Raw genomic sequence first — 25396 nt, 5'->3', positions numbered from 1 at the left:
ATGTTTGAAAGCAAACAGAGAGTGCGGTCAACGACCGCTGATAGTTTTTCATAAGTCTTTCTTAGAACAAAAACAAAGCTGATGAAATATTTGGGCACACACAATTCGTTTTATCGAACACAACAACAAAACATATGGGACACACACTTTTTATTTTTTTATTAGGTGCCCGTTGTCTGAAGTCGAACAAGCGCACAGATTTTTAATGATGTTTAAGGCTGTAGATATTAACGGAGGTATGGATTTTTTGGTTTGTTCAGTTGTCCATTTAGAGGAGGCATCTTAATTCATTCTTATAACATGACCTAGACAACTTAATCGTTGTGATTAGATACGTTTAATTATTTCCATGTATATCTGGTACATCTCATGATTCTTGCGACATCGATTTCACAGTCAACATAGATTGGTGACAGTTCTACCTACAAGATTCTGAATTTTTGAAGATATATCGGTGAGACAATTTGAGATAAATTTCTTCATCGTTGTCACAGATGCCTTATTGAGCTATTCTTACTCCTCCGGTGGCAGAACCACAAGAGCTAAGAAACTACCTCTGTAGTGCGATTCTCTAAATCATTTTATGAGTTACCGACAAATATCGGTAAAATTAAAACACAAAATTATTAAAGAAAAGTTCAACAACAATTTGACAGCACTCTTGCTATTGGTAGAACTTTACCATTCACACTTTTTGCTGATCGCTAACTTACCGAAATACATATATCGTTAATTACCGAAATTATAAGCATTTTAATATTACCATTTTTTGTCGGTAAGTCAAAAATGAGAATCGCATTACTGATACCTAAATACGGAGGCTTATCGGAACTTTGTGTTTTCACCAAGCAATTGCATAATTTGGACACCAATCTCTTGTGATAGGGTTATCTTCCTTCTCCTGTTCTGTGGCAGATCGTACTTTCTGTGGTTTTCTTTTAAAACGACGTAAGTCCATTTTTTTATTTTGATATACTGGGCATATGTGAATTGAAATAAATAAAAAATAAATAAAAATAAGTTATGGGGAGCTTCGTTTAGTTAACCGACTTTTCGTTGGCTTTTTTAAATAACTTACACTGTGTTAAATTTTTTGAGTCATAGGAAATTACCATATTCCCCGCAGCGTGATAGAAGACCAAAAAAGAGAAGATTATGTCAGTAAGTTTTTCACCATCACTTGCACTTTCGCAGTTATGAACACTCAAGGACAAAAGGGATCATGTCAGACTCACATCTTCCAAGATTCACACTCGGAGGCAAAGTTGTAGCTCACAACGAACAAATGTTTAGAACACATAAATTAGAAGTAAGACAAGATGAGTTGACATGTCTTTCCTTTCGGGTTCGTAGTAATCTGTTCATGGACTTTTATCCCCAAATATATCGCACTTGAGCTTAGTATTTACACACAGCGATATATTCCTTGTAAACGGTTCATGAAACCGGGGTATTTGTTCTAGCAGCGAGTCCAGGAATGCTTTATTGAGAGAAATTATTTCATGTGATTGATAAATCTATAAACTTTCTAATGGTATACAGGACAAAGAACAAATGACAATATCGATTAGTTGTCTTTGAGAACCATACCTCAAATCTTCTGAGTAGATTTGTTAAAATCTAGCTTACTACCTAGTGCCGATAGATTGAACTAGGTCCCAGCAAAATGTTCGATACCAAAGATGACATTCAATCATGGGTGCAAGTGATCTAGCATGTCATCTTTTTAGCATCTTCATCGATGAATTTTATATGAGCGTGGACCCCAAAAGATGACGTTCTTTTCTGGATCCTAAGCATGTCATTTTAACCAATGCGTTGGCATGTCATTTCCACCAACCCCTTGGCATGAAATTTTCATATTGTTTGGAAAATGGAAATGCTGTATTGAAATATTGTTTTCATGAAAAACAAAACTCTTTATTAATTCAAAAGAATTCATGAAATATCTACTTTAGTTTTTTCAAAAGTTTACATCCAAAATTGCAATGTAATCACCACCGCTACAACGCAAAAGATTACTTCCTCCGTTCTCCGCAACTGATATTCTTTCATCTTACAAAAGGTTTTTTCAATTATCTTCCCATCACCAGTTCAGATTTCGACATGGACTCCAAATGCACTCCTTTAAGTATTTTTATTTCGTAAATTACTTTTATTTTATAATTTGTTATTTTATAACATTTTGGTAATTTATACTCTTTGGTTTAGTGACGGAAATATGTAGGGATCTACAACCCGGCTTGCTTTAGGGATCTCTAAGAACAAAATGTAACGAACGAGGAGGAGGGACTTTTTATGGAAAATACCATTTATGCTAAATTAATTTAATTTTAATTGTTTCTTTCCAAAAGTAGTTTCTTCTTTATTTTCAGATTCTTGTTCCTTTTCGTTTCGGACTTTTTTTCAAATTCCAAGAAGCGAGATTTGATTGATTTCATTCTATGTCAGATTTAGAACAGACAAGGGAACTTTTAGAATAGCAATGTGTGCAGTCCGATTCTATTTTTAGCTCATATAATACCAATTGTTTAGAAGTTTTAGTTTTTTGATATGCAGGAAATGTAAGACAACATCACGACGACAGTTCTAACAACTTTGGTCTGTTCCAGAAACTGCAAGAATCTACTTATTTTTACTACGATAACAATTTTTCCTTTATGTTATCGGAAAAAATAGTAAAAATTAGTAGATTTTTGCAGTACTGGGACATACCAAAATGAAAATAAACAGGTGTGTAAATAAAAACACAAACATCATCTCTATTGGATCGATGGAATGGGTACAAATGCTGATGAAAAGATCGGATCTTTCACGACTTCCTTTGCATTGGTTCAAATCCTAATGAAAAGATCGGATCTTCCACGACTTCCTTTGAACCAATGCAAAAGATGACATGAAATCACGTCATCGCAAAGAACCCCTTCCGTCAAATTTTGCTGGGGGTCGTTCAAACGAACAAGATTTTAACAACTCTACTTCTGAGCAACATTTTATGGAATATTTGGATGTTCAAAATCACTTTATACGGTTCCAGAAAGAAATGACGAAAAGGACATGGTAGGAATTAGGTTAAAAGGATCCCAGCAAAATGTTCGATGCCAAAGATGACATTCAATCATGGGTGCAAGTGATCTAGCATGTCATCTTTTTAGCATCTTCATCGATGAATTTTATATGAGCGTGGACCCCAAAAGATGACGTTCTTTTCTGGATCCTAAGCATGTCATTTTAACCAATGCGTTGACATGTCATTTCCACCAATGATTTGACATGTCATTTTCACCAATGCTTTGACACGTCATTTTCACCCATGCTTTGACATGTCATTTTAACCAATGCTTTGGCATGTCATTTTTACCAACCCCTTGGCATGAAATTTTCATGTCTTGTTTGGAAAATGGAAATGCTGTATTGAAATATGGTTTTCATGAAAAACAAAGCTCTTTATTAATTCAAACGAATTCATAAAATAGCTACAATTAATTTATCAGTTTAGTTTTTCAAAAGTTTACATCCAAAATTGCAATGTAATCACCACCGCTGCAACGCAAAAGATTACTTTCTCCGTTCTCCGCAACTGATATTCTTTCATCTTACAAAAGGTTTTTTCAATTATCTTCCCATCACCAGTTCAGATTTCAACATGGACTCCAAATGCACTCCTTTAAGTATTTTTATTTCGTAAATTACTTTTATTTTATAATTTTGTTATTTTATAACAACATTTTGGTAATTTATACTCTTTTGTTTAGTGACGGAAATATGTAGGGCTCTACAACCCGGCTTGCTTTAGGGATCTCTAAGAACAAAATGTAACGAACGGGGAGGAGAGACTTTTTATGGAAAATACCATTTATGATTAATTAATTTATCTTTAATTGTTTCTTTCCAAAAGTAGTTTCTTCTTTATTTTCAGATTCTTGTTCCTTTTCGTTTCGGACTTTTTTTTTCAAATTCCAAGAAGCGAGATTTGATTGATTTCATTCTATGTCAGATTTAGAACAGACAAGGGAACTTTTAAAATAGCAATGTGTGCAGTCCGATTCTATTTTTAGCTCGATGGTTGGGACTTCATATAATACCAATTGTTTAGAAGTTTTAGTTGTTTGATATGCAGGAAATATAAGACAACATCACGACGACAGACAACTTTGGTCTGTTCCAGAAACTGCAAGAATCTACTTATTTTTACTACGATAACAATTTTTCCTTTATGTTATCGGAAAAAATAGTAAAAATTAGTAGATTTTTGCAGTTTCTGGAACATACCAAAATGAAAATAAACAGGTGTGTAAATAAAAACACAAACATCATCTCTATTGGATCGATGGAATGGGTACAAATGCTGATGAAAAGATCGGATCTTTCACGACTTCCTTTGCATTGGTTCAAATCCTAATGAAAAGATCCGATCTTTCACGACTTCCTTTGAACCAATGCAAAAGATGACATGAAATCACGTCATCGCAAAGAACACCTTCCGTCAAATTTTGCTGGGATGATATGTTCAACAAAAATATTCGGCATTCGATTTGATTTAGGACATGTAATCTCAAAATGAATCTGCAATAACACAAAACAAAGATATAAAGTAATTTTCTAAAGCATATAGGGGGACGATAAAAAAATTCACGCCATTTCTTGATTTTATATGAAAAATCAGGTTGAGATTTGAACCCACGTAACTAACGAAGTGGGTCAAACTTTTTGTAGCATTTACCAGAATATTCCATTTTACTAAATTAAAGCAAAAAACTGGTCAAAATTTGCATAGGTAGTATTTTTTTCAATTTTATTTTATTTAAACCTATTCAGATGAGCCAAAAAATTGAGCACTTTTTTGGTACATTTTTTTTATAAAGGGATATTTTCTGAAAATGTGGCAACACCGTTATGATTTTTCTTGTGAATGTTGACATAGTATAGGACTCTCAAAAACTATATAGTATAGATCTGTAATCCAAACACGACTGAAGAGACGTAAACATATACAAAAAAAATCAAACCTATTTAGATGAACGGGATTGTATTTCTATTTTATATATTACTTTGAAAAATTAATCTATAATTTTTTATTACTACACAATATTTACAGTGTTCTACTATTTCCTCCGGTGAATAATTTTCGTCGATTTCTTATACATCAGGCATGTGAGAATTTTCGACAAAAATATGATATATTTACATTCTCAGTGGGACAGGGTCCATTTCGGCGAACAGTAGTCTGTTTTAAAAATCAACTGTTAGAACCCAACAAATTTACAGATAATGTCTTATCGAGCACTTCCGAAACGTAAGTTTATGTCACGATGTTATCTTTAGAAAATAAACTAATTTACACTTTTTATTTTTTTTTTCAGTCGCAACAAACATAGCAGCAGTCCGCAGATAAAAAGTTGGAGATCAGATAAACGGCATAGTGAAACATTATACTTTTCCAACAACAACAACAATTCACCAATAACACACTGTACAAAGCGAGAGAAAAAAATGGGAGTCGAAAGAAATTTAATTGATGCTAAATGTGAGTCGTCTATTCGTTAATTATTTTGTAATAATTTTTATTTTAATATTAAGCTCTAAAGACTTTTTGCGTTTTTTTGTTTTTCTCAAGTGGATACTTGCTTTGTTTCAACACCTATACATGCATATGTATTGCTGCATATGTGTTAATCGCAATCATTGCAATATGTTCACCAAATTTGTTGCTAATGAATATTTCGTGTAATCTGTATAGGAATTTGTGCCACATTTTGTGTTGTGGTTTTTCTCTTCAAACCAAAAATATATAGGATAGCAACATTAGCAACTGCCAGTATGTCTGTGTGTCTGATTACTCTTCGCTTAAAAAAAAACACAGTATGTAACATGATATTCGATTGCATGACAACTGTTGTAGTAATTAGATACTGTACAGCAGCAAAATCCCGCCATATACATGTGGTTTGTTATGAAGATGTGAAAAATATCATAATCATAACAACGTATGTAAACATATCGGGTATCTAAAGTGGAATCTGCCCACCTATATTTATTTGTTTTTCTTTTCTTTTATATTTGAACGCGAATTGGGTCAACTATTAGTTTATAGTGAACAGTCTTTTTTTTTTTTTGAGAAAATGTCTTTTGAAAGATGATAACTATGCCCCCCTTATACATAGAGTTATAAATTTTTCCATATCGGCCTAATTTAGGAAAATTTACATATTGCACATTTTCAACAAAAGGAGTAACTCAACATTTGAAACTTTTTATTAAATAAATGATACATAATGATCAATTCCACCTACTGTAAAAATTTTCTATTATTTTGACTATTCTTTGGTCAAAAAATATCGTTATGTCCCTTTTCGTGCCTTCAGAGTAACATTGTACTAAAAGGGATTTCTTTTTAGTTGTTGTAGCAGCATTTAACGCTACGTAGACGCATAGGTGTAATGCCAGTCCGGGTCAATCCGGTACGAAAGAACCCGCTGCCGGGGGATTGCACAGTGGTCCCAAATCCAAATTTTCTGGCCAAAACTATTTCAACGTCCATTTTGTATTGAAATTAATTATTATTTATAATAAATGTGTACAAACAGCAATTCTTACGTTTTATCGACAAAATTGACCAAAAAACTGCCAAAATTTGTTGAACAGGGTGGTCCCGTTGTGTGGGGTCTAAACCAAAACATTGACCTATGTTAATAATTTTTGGTACGAAGGATTCATAACTTCCAAGAGGTCAAAATAACAAATATCAGCCTAATCGGTCATAAAGTGTCGCTAAAATCCACAAAATATCTAAAATCGGTCGGTACTTTTCAATTTCAATTTTGAAAAAATTGACCTATTTTCAAAAAAATTATACATACTTGTTTTCTACACTCTGAAACCCTTAAATATGAATTTTAAGGAAAATCGGTTGATAGATGTTGGTATTACCGTTCTATTTCAATTGGATACTACGTACAGTCACAACAGGTATTTACAAAAAATTCTCCCACCTTAAAATAGAAAAATCCACTTTATTTTAACTTTGGCAAATTTGAGCACGATTTGACTTCTGAACGATTGCAGGTGGACATATTTGGACATTTTTTTAAAAGTTTAAGTATATTTAAAAAATATTTGTAAAAAATAATTTTTAATACATATAAAAACATTGATTTTATTACGCTGATTTTACAAATTTCATCGTTCTTTTTGTAAATATTATAAAAGTACTCATTAACAGCTTCCCGATTCATAATAACTTTGGTCTCACTTCTGTATATTTAAGCAGCGACGCAATACAACAAAAATTGTATATTTTACAGCATAAAGTCTGTTTTATTTTTACATGAAAAAGTGTCAATTTTGGTACTGCGCCAATCAACGAATAATAACATAATTTACAAAAACTAATTATTTTCCGATGACTTGAGGTGTTTTTATTATTCTGTGCAAAAAAAAAATAAAATTTCGAAACTTCAAAAATAGGGCTTTGGCCAAAAGTTTACTGATTGAAACCTATGTGGATTGTTTTTAGTTGTAACCACGTGCTTCAGGCATTTAAATTGCGATTTTTCAACAAAAGGGTAGGATTTCGAATGGTTCCCTTTTTATGCTATCAACCGCCGGCGATATTTTCTGTTAAACCAGAACAAATCTAAATACTATGACTGCTAAAATAGGTTTTTTAAACAAAGTTAGTTAGAAATATAACCAAATACTTAACGAAATAAAAATAAATCCATTGTTGTAATGTAGTTAACAATATATCTTTACGATGTCCTAGTTTTTGTAGCGATTCGGTCCAAATTTGGCTTTCGTAATATTCTGTCTAAAATTAGTTTAAGTTCGAAGATGGTCCATATCGGTCCCCTCCTTCGGATACATACTCCAAAAAGTTTAATAAATCACGAAAGCAGTAACCGATTTAGCATATACTTTACACATCTTAATATTTCTTTTAGAGCGAAGATCATTTTTAATATTGACTTTTATTAATTTCTCGTAAGAGTTGAGCTGAATGATTGAAGATGTTTTACAAATAAAAAAAAACGTTCACAATCGTTAAGAGAAGTACACAGAAAGTCTCGATATTTTACCCGCAAATTCATATACGCCCAAACAAGGTCACAAAATTGATCTGTCTATAGATGTCCCAGTTTACACAGCTGTGGGTATATCTCTATCGGCAAAGCCTAATATACCTTTTACATTGACAAAATAATTTTTTGTCTTCTACTGCGTTGAATAGATGTGATATGTATGTTGAAACTGAAGATGGAGTATAACATAACAGTTAGAGCAGTGCTGGCACTGTGAGGAACCATGGGGCGGTGGCGAGAGATGGACCATCGACCTCGAAACAGGGCGGAAATGTCGCCAACATCACTGAGGAATCGAACCCACGATCTTTAGCGTGCAAGGCGGGTGTGCATTAGGGCTATAACCAAAAAAATACCACCACATAGCCGTGTAGAGCATGGAAAACTATTATGATACACGGTGTCAATTTTTCTCTATCGCGAAAAAAGTTTCCGCACCAAATGCATTGAAGTTCTACAATGCATTTTTTAATTTTATCTGTAATCTAATTTAAAATCATTATCAAAGCGTTCTGGACCAATTTCTCCTCAAATCGCGCCATTTCGGACCACATTAGGATTTTTTTGACACTATTGCAATTTTTGTTTTTTCTTTATAAACTCGTGAATTTTATGTTTATATTTTTTTAACCTATCGAACCAGGGAATATGGGGTCATTTGAAACGAATTCGCGAAAGTTACAGGCTGTTTTTGTTGACTTTGCTTGTGAGAATCGTATTTGTTTTCTACAAAAATACAACACCAGTACCATGTGGGGAATTTTGTCCTAATAATGAAAACGCGTTTCTAAGATCTATTCAGTGAAAAAAGTCTCCGCACCAACTTTGATTAATAAAACACTTTTGATGCTTTTTCTACTTATAATTTTAAATTTGCTTTGTTTGAATAAATATTTATAGACAAAAAATACAATTCTCACAGGCAAAGTCAACAAAAACAGCCTGTAACTTTCGCGAATTAGTTGCAAATGACTCCATATTCTCTTGTCCGATAGGTTAAAAAAATATAAACATAAAATTCACGAGTTTATAAAGAAAAACCAAAAATTGCAATAGTGTCAAAAAATCTTAATATGGTCCGAAATGGCGCGATTTTAGAACAAATTGGACCAGAACGCTTTGATAATGATTTTAAATTAGATTACAAAAAAATAAAAATTTTAATGAAAAGCAAATATGTTGTTATGACAGATAAAATTAAAAAATGCATTACAGAACTTCAATGCATTTGGTGCGGAAACTTTTTTCGCGGTAGAGAAAAATTGACACCGTATTTCATAATAGTTTTTCATGCTCTACACGGCTATGTGGTGGTATTTTTGATATTTGCAAAAAAGTGCAAAAAGTTATATCCCTAGTGTGCATACCATTGTACCACGGTGCCTTTAATAATTAAAAAAATAGGAATAATTAAAATAGGAAAAGTTGGTTTAGGAAACAAGTTTTTATGTAATTTTTCAGTTACTGACTTTGCTACATAATACACAGTATAATGCTCAAAGAAAAGGTTAAAGTTTTTACTTCAGATATTTTTTTAATATATCCGCTCCATCCATTGTGTTTTTTGAATGTCTTTCTATTTTGGACATACAACTTGACATATCTAAAGCCTACTATGTGATTTCAGTACCCGCGATTGCGCATTTTTAAACGTATAAATCGAGCGTGTATCTTTCTTAAGGCGTCCACTCACCTATCAGTCTGCCCGACAGCATTTGTGATAGTATGTGTAAATTTTCGAAAATCTGAGAATGTATGTGTGAGTTTTTCAAGACCCAGTAGAAAGTGTCTTGAAGACAACATTGACGAATCGTTTAAGACTATGCTATATCCCTGAAGACAGCTTGCAGACAGCAATGTGAAATCATCGACGAAATTTTCACCCAAATGTCCCAGTATTCGTGTAAGACAACTTGAGCTGTCACTGAAGACAACTTCGGTGACTAAACTCCCTACTTATCGTTGATGACATCTTCGATGACTAAAACCCCCATATTTCGTTGACGACTGTTCCACAGACCCTGTCCTGGTATTAGTCATTAATGACCCAAATAAAGACTATTTCATTTATATCGTCGTGTGTCAAGTTTTTATTATATTATAAAATATGTTTAAAAATTTTATCATAAAATAATAACACTTCCCACTTCAACTGACTGAGGGGGGATTACATTTATTTATGAATTCTGCAAAAAAAAAAAAAACATCAACGATTTTTGTAAATATCAACTAATATATTCTAAAATCTTACCACCGAGCGTCATATTGGGATTTTCAAATTTTTCAATTGACTTCACCTAAATACGCGAATTTAAAGAATAATTAAAATTATTTTATTCAATATAATCTACTTATTTTATAAAATATTTTATAAATACTAATTTAAACAGTTGTTAATTCGAGACGCGGCTTAGGTTTTTTATAAGATTTCATTTATTACAAAAAGAAAATGCATATTTGCATAAAAATGTGTACAATTATTTCAAAGCACTCTTTTTAATAATTTTTTTTGGGTTTGTTACCAAGACACAATGCAAGATATGGTCATGCAACTTGTCGTACATGACAATTTCGGAAATTTCGTCAACGTATCGTCGACGAAAATGTCATCGAAGAGTCGATTTTCTAATGGGGACTGATGAAAATCAAAATAGTTTCCCAGTAGGAAATAGAATCTGCGATGACCATTTCATCAACGAAAAATTTTAAAATTGTCTTTTAACAGGACGGTGTCACCAAATTTGTCACTTTTCCATGTGCGATGTGTGACATTGTCAACGAAAATGTGTTGCAATGCGCCTTGGTACAAGTTAATGTTCATTCTATCGTCCATGAAGACAACTTCGCTTACCTTGTCGCTGAACTTATCGTGCACGAGTTTTGCGACATTTGTGAGAAAATGTCGTCGATGATCGCAAAGGGCTGTCTTCAAAGAGCCGTCTTCAATGGATTGGAGACAACTTTGAAGACACATAGCAGACAACTTGATTTCGAAATGAACCCCCATCAGTCTGGGTGAATTGAGTTTATTTTCAAATTGTCAATGTACAATTTTCAAAAACAAATAATAATGTTTGCGAATGAACAAAGAGAAATTTAAAATTAATTCATTTTTGGAGGAAAATTTCAAGATTTCGAGAATTGACTGAAGGCTTTGCTACACACTTGTCATGCACACACATACAAAAAGGGTTCATCGGCCCGACAGCATGACTGATAGGTGAGTAGAGGCCTTTAGGATCAAAGCTTTCTACATCCTACTAAATTTTTCTAAAAACCTATTTTTTAGTTCATTTATAGCTAGATTTTCATGGAAACTCGCGTGAATTCGATTTTTTCTAGTCTGAATCTAATAAGCCATGTCCCGTCCTTGATGGATTTGAACGGATACGATACTGGTCACATTTGGAAAATCTGTGAAAAATGTTTTTGAAAACATCGTATGTTTTGGATATGCCATAAAACTTGAATACATGACCCGATACAATTTTTTTAATTTGCGGAAACGTATATTTGGCCTCTATAGCAAATATAATACGAGGGGAACTAGAAAAGTTTCTGGCCTAATAATGAAAAACGCGAATATTTATCATCAAAAATGGTTTTATTTTTTTCAAAGTATTCTCCAGCATGATTTATTCTCTGCCGCTGATGATCAATCTTCTGTTACAGAATGTCAAATAAAGGTTGAATAGACCTGCCATAGTATTTTTAATAAAGCATTGAAAAATAGGTGGATTCCTAATTTTTCAATGAACTTCTTAGGTCATATCAGCTGAACTCGAAAGATAATTAATTCAATTCCACGTTTTGTCCGTTTTGTCAAAAAAACGCTGGTTTGAATTGATGTGTGAGAGCTCACATTGTTATGGTGCACAATGATTCGTCTTCTCTTATTTCTTTTTCGAATTTCTCGGGAGACATCAGGTGTACCACTCAGAATTAACCGTCCTTCGTTCCTCAACCCGTTTAGTAGCCACATGGTCAGTTTAGCCGAAGAATCGGGTGACCATTTGCTTCGAAGTGCTTCTTCCAACTTTCGTTGGATTTGGCTCGCCTTTGAAGATTGATTGCTGTTTTGTTTCGGGCTCATATGCATAGATCCAAGATTCGTCGTGTTTGACAATCTTATAAACATAATTTGAAGCACTGCGATCGTATTTATTCACAATTTTTTTTTAATTCATTTTATTCAAAATTTTATTTTACAATACAAAAATATTGCCCAGCGTCTTATAGGCTTTGTAGGGGCTAAATAATTAAGATTTGTTTACAAGAACGTGTATCATTTCAAACTGACAAGTCGATATACAAATAATTCAATAAGAAAAAAATTACAGTGCCAAACTTACATTAGAAGCATTTCGATATTGCTTGACAGATGTGATTTTAAATTTCTTTTGAATGAGGAAATACTTGGTTCATTCTTAATTTGATAGGGAACATGATTAAATTCCAGGCAACCATTGTGCTTAATCCGCTGTTTCGTTAGCTCTAAACTTTCTTTGCATAAATCGGCAAGAGCCTTTTTGAGCAATTGTCAAATTGTCCTGGATTTAACGAGAAATCAACATTTTTGCGGCCAGGTGTTCATGCAATATCAATGAAAACTCAATTTTATTGCAAAGCACTGTAAACAACACATGATCGTATGTCAAACTGTCCTGAGTACGTTCGAGCTAAAAACTTTCAAACTTAAAAAAAATCAAAATGCGTCTGGCAACACTATATGTTGCTTAAGCCGCAAACTTTTCTAGTTCCCCTCGTAAATTTTTTTCTAAATATAGTTGGGATAATTCTGAACGAAAATTCCAAGTGAGTTTTTTCACTTTCTCTCTTAAGTTGAAACGGCGGAAAAACAAAACTCACGGCGAATTTTCGTCCGGAATAACACCCTATGTAATGCTTCATCCGCAGTTCTTGAAGGATCTTATTGCATAATTGGCATAATTTACAATAAAAGGGGCATAATTTACGGTACATACCGCCTGTTTTTGTAACCTTATTTTTGTTCGTTCGTCTATATTCGTAATAATTTAGGCTCAGCCCACAGATGACATACAGACTTAATTTTTCGTAGATGAGTTCCAAATATAGTTAAGAATTCCGCATTTAAAAATGAGCGCTCTCCATTTGCGTTAAGGCGAGTAAATCGATCTACAAAATTTGACAATTAGTGTGAGAAGAATAAAATTTTTACAAAAACAGGAGGTTATACTTAGTTGACCGAACCTCTACAGAACATTTGTCCTATAAGCCGAACTAAGAAAATATTTCCATTACTTTCTATTTGTTGCTTTATTTCTCCATTGAAGCCTTGGCCTTCCTGCTCTGCATGTACCGTCATGTGGCCCGTATTTGTACGCCCTATTAGCGGGTCCATTAATATTATACCACAATTGGAACGTGTTGTGATTTAAAAAATAGACGTACTAATGTTCGCCAAAAGGAAAACCATAATGCAAAATTGGTTGTTTGTAGCATATCAACATTATTGCCTGAAATTTTGACAAAAAGTAAAAAAGATCTCAAACAATTTCTCTTCCACACTTTTTATATGAATCTATACAAATAAAATGTTATAACAGAAGGATTTTTATTTTTTCTTCATAGATATAATCTTATTCTAATTGTAATTAGCAATATGTTAATATTTAGGGTTCATTTTGTTATTCATGATGTCTTTAACCCAGATAAAGCCACTGGTCGTTTAAACGCCACAAAAATTGACGTAAAACTCTGGGTTTTTCGCATATTTTCATGGTGTTTTTTGCATTTATTATAGTATTGTCTGTTATCTGCCATTTTATGCTTATAAAGCTTCATTTGACCTATGAATTACGCGCAATTGGCCTAAAACCCAAGCTATTCAAAAAGTCGCCTTTTTTGTAATTTTCGACTTTTGATGAAAAATTTAAATGTGCGCTAAAAGTTTAATCATAAATGTTAGAATCGTATTAAGTCAGGGATTTGTTATGAATATAGTAAGAGTATTTTCTCAATCAAAAACCAAGGGATTTGCCAAAGTTTTTGGCAGTTTTGAAAGAAAGCCCGATTGCAGGAAAACTATACGTTTTGGAGAAAAAAGTTATTTTTTAAAAATGCTTAAAAAGTCTCAAAAATATAATTTTCATAAAAAATTTTAAGTTTTCTCGCAAAAAAACTCTCGGTTTGAAAATAGTTTTTTTTGAAAATACTTTGCGTGTAAACCAAATAAAAATGTCGCCGAAAGACGCTCTCCTTAAAAACTTTTTACTCGACAAATTTGAGCGTGTAAAAATAGTAAAGTAAGTTGTTTTACTACTTTTACCATTAAAATAAAAAACATACATTACATATTGTGCCATGTGCACAACAAACACGTTTGTGCCACCGTACTCATTATTTAGTAAGGAGTAAAGTTAGAAGCTTGCTTGTAAAATTTTTAAATAATTGCCCATTCTTATTGAGAAGGTAATGGGTTATTCGGTTCATGTGGCTCCCACATTTTTGGATTTTTAATGAATTTGATTTGTTGTCAATTCTGCAGTTTCTTTTTAATTATTAACATTTATTTATAAAAGAAAAAACAATAGAAAAGTATGTACATTTGAATATCACATGAATTTGATTTAAATTTACATTCATATGTCAATACGCCGGTTCCCCCACCCAAATATAATAAATCTTGTTTTGGGAGTTTATAAATGCTTGTGTTTTTATTAACAACATTAAAAATTAATCTACTATATACGGATAATCATACATACAAACATACCTACTGATTGACAGACACTTCACTCACCTCAAATACAGACAAAATTCAAGGTCGCCCTCATTTAACATGATGCCATAGCTAACATACCTGCTTTTGTTTTGTTTTGATGCGTAAAATTGTAAATCCATTTCTCTTTGGACTCTCTGACTCTCCGATAAATTAGTCATGCTCACCTTATGTTTTGAGAATCTTCACTACTTTTATTGCAGCGTATTCTCCTAACACCCTACACTTCGTATTTTAGACGAGGCACGTATTACCTTGTAGGGTGTAAATTGTGCATAAAAGATTTTGAATGTCAAATGAACTTCGATAGGTTCCGCTTGGGGTTATCGACAAAATCGTGCCCATTTTGTTTTGAATGGTTCTCAATTGACAACAAACTCTTTGCCCAAAACAAAGCGTCGAACGAGAGTAAAAACAAAAGAGCATAAAAACAAAATAACAAATTTAGGTCAAGCAGCGCCAACGACGGCTAGTCATACTTTTGTTGAATTATAATAAAGTCTTTTATGTATTTTTTACATATCTGAAGCGCATGACAATCTACAACAGCACCAAAAAGTAAATAAATACACATGCATAGCCATATGGTCCTTTGGTTGTGTATGTTAATGTTTGCATTAATTCTGCTGTAGGATATCGCAGTATACTAGGCACATTTTAATAAATTTGTATACATACATATGTTTGTATGTTCCTTAAGGTGCTTAATAAACATAACAAATTTAATTTAATTTATTACATTTTGTAACAAAGCCTATCATAGTCCGTTAAAGTTACAGAAAACAACTTAACATAAACTACTCTAGAAAGTATCTTAAAACTATAGAATATCTATGTAAAATACACCAAACGAATTTTCGAATTAAAAAAGAAAACAAATGTGATTGTTTTTTATTTTCAATTTTTTTTTTAGTAAACAAATCAAACAGTTTGGATCTGTATCGACCACCGGCATTGCGAAATAATGTCAGCTTGTCTTCAAGGATGCCAGCATGTAATGCAACAGAAACATTTCATGAAATCCATTCCTCTGCTGTGACATCGGAATCTCCTTCTACCTCCATATCGTGTAATAACTCACCAATACATATGAAAACTAGTACAAATGACATTGTGGATATAACGACCTCGACACAACAAAATGGTTTTGACTCAAATCTACAACAACATGAGCCAGCAGACGAAACATTTAAACCGCCTCAAAGGTTAGTGTAACTCTGGTATTTATTTGAGAATAACTATATGTGTTTGTATTTGTAAGTTATAATTTATTATCGCTGTGTCGTCATTTTCATGCAGTCAACGACCTCGAAGGCCAAACGTAATTCGTTTTTAACTTCTTTCTATTTGTGGGTTTGATTGTTTGTGGTTTTATTGTTAACCTGTTAAGAGAGGGCTTCAAATAACTAACGTGATAAAGGTCAGCCAAAGACAATGGATTGTTAACGCAAGAGTTATGTATTTTAACGGTAATTCTTGCCAATTGAACAAGATTTTTTTAAATATTTGATGTTTTATGAATTTTTAGAAAAAAAATCCTAATTTCCCTTAGCAATTCCTATGAAATATCGATTTTGCAAACATTTCTTATATGAGAAATTGTATATTGAAACCGTTTCTAACAACAAATAATACGAACAGAGAAAACATGTTAAAGCCATGGTGCCCAACAAATTAGAATTAAAATATTTAAAAGTGTGGACGTTATGTGCGAATATTTTTATGTTATTTAAAATGCAACGCTATTTTACAGTGTTTTATTTAACATGCTTTGGTGACTGTTTAGTCCAAATCTAGTAACTCATTTTCCACACAGTTGCAGTTAACTTTGCACACTTTTCAGATTTGGATGACAATACATGAATATGAAACCAAAACCAATATGGGTCCATTTTTTATAGTCCCCATATAGCGGTTCATTTTGAGGCCCAATTGGCTGTAACTTGGCAATTGGAGTTCCCTCCCAATGGTACAGAAACTTCCCAGCCAAAAGTGGACTTAAGTCCGGTTTGGAATGATGGAATCTCTCGAATAAAACGTTTGCATTTAAATTAAAAATGTTGCAATGGAAAGGAAATAGAATGACAAAATAGTCAATGCAAATGGGAAAAAATATATAGAATATTGCAACAATAATGGATTTGCGATCCTCTATGGAAGAGTGCGTGCAGATGAACATGGATCTTTCACATTTATAAACCAAAATGGCAGTTCAGTGATAGACATATGGACCTTTTAAAGCATATAAAGGAGTTCAAGGTGGAAAACCAAATATGGTCAGATCATCTCCCAATATCACTGACTCTTAAGTTCTTTAACCGTCCTCAAAGGGAAACCGACAACGATAAATTATTACCAAAGCTTAAATGGAATCCAAACAAAACAGACTATTATCAACGGCAACTAGATTATAATATGTATTTTTTACAACATCGAGCAGAGCTTAGAGATTTCATTTCCGTGATCACAAAAACGTATCCTGCAAACACCTCTTTAAACACTCCGAAATTCTAGAACAAATGGTATGATAAGGAATGCCTTAAAGCAAGAACTAAAACAATGAGAAAACTAAAAAAATCAGGAGCTCAAGGCAACCGTCAGATAGAAACTTTTATACAAGACAAAACAAACTCTACAAACAACTATGTGTCCAAAAACAAAAGTATAGAATAGAAGAAAAACTAGATTCAATTGCGGATAGCAAGTCATGGTGGTCACTGGCAAAAGAAATGAGGCAGAAATGCGATTTTATGGGTTGTGATATTGCTGCAGAGTCTTTAAAGGAATACTTTAATGGATTACTTAACCCACCGATTCAAACCCTAGCCATTTTTTGCGCACAAGACGAAATTCAAATCGAATTGCTAGACGAAGATTTCACACTTACTGACATAAAACAACAACTCAACTCTGTTAAAATAAACAAAGCTCCTGAAGAGGACAGGGTGCCGTATGAATTCTTCATAAATGCCACAGATGAATTTTTAGATCTTCTATGCAAATCATTTACAAATATCGTAAATGGACATGAAGACTTTGAGATGTTCGGCACTAGCATCATATTCCCTATACATAAAAAAGGGGATCGAAATGACCCTAGCAATTATAGAGGAATCTCGTTTATGAATTATGTATTGCAAAACTAATGACTAGAATGATTAATAACAGAATCACAGAATGGGCATACAGACATGCAATCCTAAATGAGTACCAAGCGGGCTTCCGAAAAGGATACTCAACAGCATACAATGCATTTAACCTTATGTCTATCGTAAATCTGAAGTTCGAGTAAAACAAAAAAGTTTATGCCTTTTTTGTAGACTTCAAAGCGGCATTTGATAGGGTTCCCAGAAGCTTACTTATATACAAGCTATATAAAGCGGGGCTATCAAATAAAATTATATATTTTATTATGTCAAGTTAAAAGTAGTAGTAGATACCTTTTGTTGCATACATGTAAAAATGTACAATTAGATACAACCCTGATCCAACCCTTAACTTTTAAATGTAACGAAGTTGAAGATAAGCAGCCAAACTGACAACACGTATTAATATAAGCCTGTATAATTTTAATTAATAAACGTTTGTGAATTCTTTATTATAATATAAAACGGTCGTTGTATTTCATTTGAGTCTACGGAAACCAATAGTCTTCAATCGATCACTTGACATTTTTCTCAGAAGTGGGATAAGGATCATCTTATTGGAAGAAGCGTCTACCAACAAGAAATATGGAAAATTTGCACAAATGCACGGTTAAGCAATTGCAAGCGAAATGCAGAGAAATTGGTGTTTCTCATAGTGGTAACAAAAAGCAATTGATCGAACGACTTGAAGACAACAACGAAAGGGATTTGCACGGATTCACATCTCCTCATGATATGCAAAACCGAATTTCGCAATTAGAAGATATGGTAACTGGATTACGTTTATTTATGGAGCAACGTGGACAATCAGAATTTGAGCCGAACAACGCATCGTCTCCCTTGAACACGTTCGCGACACCGGATGGTAATATGTCCCTGCAAGGCACACGGCCTAGCTTGCCAAACGTGGCAAACGTTGTGACAGTATTACCGGAATCACGTTCGATTCCGTCGTATGTTCAAACGAATACGTCTTTTGGTGCAGTTCAGACTACGTCGATTCCAACGATCCACACGAATGCTTCTGCTGGTTTACCAACGTTTACATCTTCATTGCACGGGCATGCTCAACTTCCACGAAATACAACGCAAAATGTAGTGACGTCATGCTACAACGTACCAACACATACAACGACACATGCGAATTTCACAACAGGTACACAGACAGGAGTGTTCACGCAAAATACGCAGCAGAATAATGGGTATGTTCAGTCAACGCAGCCGCACAATGTGTATGTGCAGCCACCGATATTTGCAACGAGTGTCTATTCAGCGCCGCCGCAGTCAGAAATATGTATGCAGCCGATACAGCGTTATGTTCAGCACAACCCCTTTGGGAACGTAAAGGAAATAATTCAACTTTTGCCAGAGTTTAATCCGTCATCTGAAGAATCTATTAATCCCTCGCAATTTGTACGACGTGTGGAATTATTGAAGACAGCTTATAACTGGGATGACGCATCAGTTATATTTGCAGTGCAACAGAAAATGGCTGGCCCAGCCAAGTATTGGGTTGACTCAGTCCAGGAGGTATTTCTGTCTTGGCCTCAGTTTGTTAACAAGTTTCTTTCAGATTTTCCTCAAAACGAAATCGCAGCCGATGTTCACATTAGAATGGCACAGACAAAACGACAGCTCAACGAAACGCCGCAGGAATATTATTACAGAATGTACGCTATTGGAAAAAGGGGCAATTTAAGTGAATCATCCATAGCACGGCACATCGTCAACGGAATTAACGACCAAGGATTGAAGCTGAAAATATCCAATGATTATATCACCTGCAATCAACTTCTGAGTGACATCAACGCATATTGTAGTTATAATGAGGTAAGAAGAGTGCTGGCACCAATAACGAATAAATCGAAACGCAGCAGTGAACATAAAATGGGTCCAGAGAAGAAAGGCGATGACAAAGTGAATAAGTTCAAATGTTTTAATTGTGGTAACGCTGGCCACAAAGCTGTAAACTGCCCAGAGCCGCAGAAGAAAAATAGATGCACAATATGCAAACGGACTTCACACGGTGCAAGTGAATGTCCAACGAAAACCCCGAATGTTAATGTTAACAAAATAAAGGACAGCGGAAAGTCCAACGAATTACTACGTAAACTTGTCAAAGTAAAGGACAAGGAATTCGAAGCTTTTATTGATTCTGGAAGTGATCGAAGTTTGATCAGACGAACTTTTGCAACGATAATTGGCGAAACGAAAACTTGCTGTATTGTTTTAAATGGTTTTGCTGGAGGCAAATACGAATGCACAACATTTGTCAGTGTGACGATTGATATTGATGAAACGAGTTACGACGTGAATCTTTATGTAGTGGAAGATTCAATGATTCCGAATGATGTACTTTTGGGTCGAGATGTTTTATGCCAAAAAGGTCGACGCACCATTATTGAAGGAGATGAGTGCTGGATGCAAAACGTAAATGCAATTAGTAGCAACGAAAGCTTAACAACCGAAGAACACAACGAATTGCAGATGATCATTCAAGAAAATCGACAGTGTTTCTCAGAAAAGTCAAGCGAATTGGGTAAGTGCAACTTAGTGAAAATGGAAATCGAAGTTACTACGCCAGAACCAATACGAAGAAAGCCATATCGAATTGCATTTGCTAAACGCCCTATTGTGGCAAATATTGTGAAGGACTTGCTTGACAACGAAATTATCAGAAAATCAAATTCTCCGTACGCATCGGGAATTGTCTTGGTCGAGAAGAGAAATGGTGAACACCGTTTATGTATTGATTACAGACAGTTAAATCAAATAACAGTACGCATACCGCATCCTATGCCAGTATTGGATGAGCAGATCGCACAACTCGCCGGAAATCGTTATTTCACCACACTCGACTTGCGTATGGGTTACCACCAAATTGAAGTAGAAGAGAACTCGAAGAAGTTCACAGCGTTCGTGACTTCAGATGGTCATTATGAATTCAACCGGATGCCATTTGGTTTGGTAAACGCGCCAGCAATATTTCAGGCCACGATGAACCGAGTAATAGAATTTATGAATCCAGGAGAAGTTTTAGCGTATCTGGATGACGTGATAATTCCCAGTAAAACAGTCAAAGAAGGCCTGGACCGATTAAAAAGATTTTTAGATATTCTGAAGAAATGTGGTCTCACGTTGCGATTGGCAAAATGTTCGTTCTTAGCCGAAAAGATTTCTTATTTAGGCCACATAGTTACGCCTGAAGGTATTTCGCCTGGAGAAGAGAAAGTGAACGCGATCAGACATTTTAAGGTACCAACCAATGTAACAGAAGTTCGACGTTTCCTTGGCCTAACGAACTTCTTCAGGAAATTTGTGAAAGATTATGGAGCCATAACGAAACCACTCACGATGTTAACACGAAAGAGTGAAGAGAATAAATTTTGTTGGGGCGTACCACAGGAAAACGCATTCAAGAGCCTAATTCAAATTTTGTGCAATGAACCGGTTCTAGCAATCTACGATATGAAGGCAGATCACGAGGTTCACACGGATGCAAGCAGTTTGGGATTGGCTGGAGTCTTGTTACAGTCCGATGGTAATGGTAATTGGCACCCAGTGTTTTATTTTAGTCGTCACTGTTCTGAAACGGAATCGAAATATCACAGTTACGAGTTGGAAGTTTTAGCTGTGGTTGAAACGTTGGAGCGGTTCCGTACATACTTACTTGGAAAGCCATTCCGCGTCGTAACTGATTGTGCCGCAATTACTAAGGTAAAGGCAACGAAGGAATTACAACCACGAGTAGCACGATGGCTGATGAAATTAGTTGAATTTGATTGTCAGTGCGTACACCGACAAGGATCACGTATGGCACACGTTGATGCTCTCAGCCGTTCACCGGATGAACCACCAACGGAAATTGAACCAGCAGGGTTCATAATGAGTATCGATAGCGATGATTGGATCCTCACGATGCAGTTAAACGACGACCACATAAAGAACATAATGATGATACTGCGAGATGAATTAAAATCTGAGCAAGAAAAACAGATAAAATCTGAATACGTATTAGAAAAACATCGACTTTACCGGAAAACGAAAAATGGACTACGATTTGTCATACCGAAGGCTATACGATGGCGCATAGCTAAATATTGTCATGATGATATTGGTCATTATGGGTTGGAGAAAAGTCTCTCACGAATGGAACAAACGTTTTGGTTCCCCCGTATGCGGAAATATATGAAGGAGTACATTGCAGCGTGTGTAGAGTGTTGCTACAATAAGGCAAAAGGTGGTAAGCACGAAGGAGCTCTACATTTTAGCGAAGTCGAACCGCTACCATTCAGGCAAGTACATATTGATCATTTGGGGCCATTTATAAGAAGCAAGCATGGTCATACGCATATATTAGCCATAGCCGACTCCTTTACGAAATTTGTTGTCATAAAAGCTGTTCGAAATACGAAGACATTGCCCGTCATCAACGTTTTAAATGAGGTTAGCGGATACTTTGGTCTACCTCGAAGAATAATTTCCGACCGTGGAACAGCTTTTACATCTAAAATGTTTGAGGAATATTGCGATCGAAATAATATTCAACATATCAAGAATGCAGTCCGAACACCCAGGGCAAATGGACAAGTTGAGAGGGTCAATCAACTTATCCTGTCTTACTTGCGAACTACCACCGAAGAACCGAAGGATTGGGACATGGCACTTCACGTTTTACAATGGTCAATCAATTCAACGAAAAATTCGACAACAGGCTACAGTCCGAATGAATTGATCTTCGATTACATGCCCACCGACTTAATTCAAAACCGCTTGTTAGCAGCTGTACAAGATGATGTACACAACGAAGAAATTCCTATCAACGAAAAGCGCATTCTGGCCGCAGAAAACATCAAAAGCGAACGAGAACGATGGAAAAAGAGGTTTGACAGTAAACATTCGAATCCGACGATGTATGCAGAAGGTGACTTGGTCCTGATACAGAATGAGCCGCCAGCGACAGGTGAATCACGGAAGTTAGAACCCAAGTACAAGGGTCCATACATAATAGCACGAGTTTTGGGCAACGATAGATACCTGATAGAGGACATTCCTGGAATAAACATCACGAATAGGAAATTCTGTTCCGTATTCAGCTCCGATAAGATGAAGAAATGGTGTGAATGTTTCCCCGAGTTGGATGTCTCAAGCGATGATGAAGCCGAGGACGACTTCAGGTCAGGAAAGGCCGAGTTGTCAAGTTAAAAGTAGTAGTAGATACCTTTTGTTGCATACATGTAAAAATGTACAATTAGATACAACCCTGATCCAACCCTTAACTTTTAAATGTAACGAAGTTGAAGATAAGCAGCCAAACTGACAACACGTATTAATATAAGCCTGTATAATTTTAATTAATAAACGTTTGTGAATTCTTTATTATAATATAAAACGGTCGTTGTATTTCATTTGAGTCTACGGAAACCAATAGTCTTCAATCGATCACTTGACAATTATATTGAAGGTATATCTAAACCCGAAGTCGGCAGTTTGGACAGGCAAACAGCTTTCGATGTATTTTGAAACCAAATCAGAAGTTAAACAGGGGTGTTTACTTTCTCCTATATTATTCGCTTTGTACTGGAACGATATGCATGATGAGATTAGTAGTGGTCTAAATATAAACGAAATGAACATCCGTCTGCTAATGTATGCGGATGATATTGTAGTTCTCGCAGTTAACGTCCTAATATTGCAGAAAATGATTGAAAAGTTGACTATATATTGTGAAAAATTGGGTATGGAAGTCAACCAAACAAAATCTGGAGTAACGATCTTTCGGAAAGGAGGGAGGATTGCGACAAACGAAAATTGTACCTACATTGGGGAAACACTTAAAGTGGTTAACGGGTATAAATATCTCGGAATTTTGCTTACGCCTAAATTATCCTTTAGAAAACACATTACTTTGAAAAACGATGCAGCCAAATGCTGCTTAAACGCTCCATGGAGAAACTTCATAGGAAAAGCAAACATTTCATTAAAAGCAAAACGGAAAATGTTTTTAGCAGTGTGTCGATCCATACAAAGCTATGGTTCATAGCTATGGGGGAATTATTATTTTGAAGAAATCGAAAAACTATACAGATTCTTTATCAAACGCATTTTAACTTTACCAGAAAATACGCCATCGTATGTCCTATCTTTGGAAACGGGATATGAACCCGGATACATATATACGTATACACAGCACCTCAAATATGTAGCTAAAGCACTATTTGAAATGAATAGTTTAAGGCTTCCCCACATCCTTGCAAGGAAGACATTGCAGCGGAATATCTCTTGGTATAAAGTCTTCAAAGATCAGTAGATATTAAAAGTGAAAAGTTATAATCAAAACCTAGAGAAATCACAACAAGGTGAGCAGTGGGTGTGCAAGGTACTAAAGCCTGACGCTGGAAAATTGTATTGCAACCATAAGTATATAGTCAAAACCAAATTTCTTGTATAATGAAAACCGGGGCTGGGATGCTGCGCTTAAATGGCCAAAGAACCTAATCTAGCAATATGTGCTCCATTTGTAATCTAGGAGAAATAGAATCTACACAACACTTTATAGGAAGGTGTCCAATATTTACAATCTTTATGAAACGCTTTTTTTCATAAAAACATCCTATCTGAAGAATCAGTTATATATATTTTAAATGGAGGTGGAAATAATGGATGGCTAAATCTTTATAATTATATAAATCAAGCTCTGAAATACAGGCAAACATTAATAAATGAGTTTAATTACTAAACATATTAAACTCAACAGACCGGCTGACGGTTTGAATGCAAACCATGCCGTAAAAATTTATTTTTGCAAAGATTGTCCTATGTCGATAATCTTAAAAGGGAGAATAAAAACACCATTGTATGGGCGCTACACCAAAACTTGAAGCTATTCAACATAGCGATTTGGTGAGATGGTTGAGTTTAAAAACAGTTCGTTGTAGTGAATTATTTTTAATTAAATTGTTTATTATAAGAAGGTCTTCTTCAATTTAATCATCACCAAAAGAAAAAGAATGTAAAAATTTCAAAATACTGTCGAACTTCTCTATAACGTAGCAGTTGGGGACCGGCAAATTACTACGTTATAGAGAAACCGGGAAAAACCAGCAAACCAGTCATTTTAAAGCAATGAAATGAAACTACACATATTAGTCATTGGACATTTATGAGTTTTGCTTCTCCTTTTTAGAAATAACTTCAATAAAAAGAGCGTTGATGAATGTGTTTTGTTTCACATTTATTGTGTAAAATAAAATGAATAAAGTGTTTAAAAAATTCGTTATATTTTGTGTGAGAATTTCCACTTGTGCATTCAAAAAAGCTTCGTTATAGAGAAGTATTCGTTATAGGGAAGTTCGCTATAGAGAGGTTAAAATAGGCGAAAATTGGTGGGAAAAAGTTGTGCTTTC

The 25396-nt window shown here is 34.6% G+C and overlaps 1 protein-coding gene across 1 annotated transcript in view; it reads left to right on the top strand.

Annotated features, from left to right (window-relative positions):
• The window catches only part of LOC141402584 (uncharacterized), a 105502-nt gene that overhangs the window by 9544 nt on the left and 70562 nt on the right, over positions 1–25396 (top strand). The window contains exons 2-4 of the mRNA XM_073984181.1: positions 5099–5296; positions 5364–5527; positions 15758–16049. Coding sequence (XP_073840282.1) covers positions 5494–5527; positions 15758–16049 — 326 coding nt within the window. The 5' untranslated portion in view covers positions 5099–5296; positions 5364–5493. The remainder of the gene's footprint in view (positions 1–5098; positions 5297–5363; positions 5528–15757; positions 16050–25396) is intronic.

The sequence above is a fragment of the Musca autumnalis genome, unplaced genomic scaffold (assembly GCF_047663935.1).
Source record: "Musca autumnalis isolate F117 unplaced genomic scaffold, ASM4766393v1 scaffold_4, whole genome shotgun sequence".
NCBI lineage: Eukaryota > Metazoa > Arthropoda > Insecta > Diptera > Muscidae > Musca > Musca autumnalis.
The sequence above is the reverse complement of the archived record's forward strand: the minus strand, read 5'-3'. Positions and strand labels throughout refer to the sequence as shown.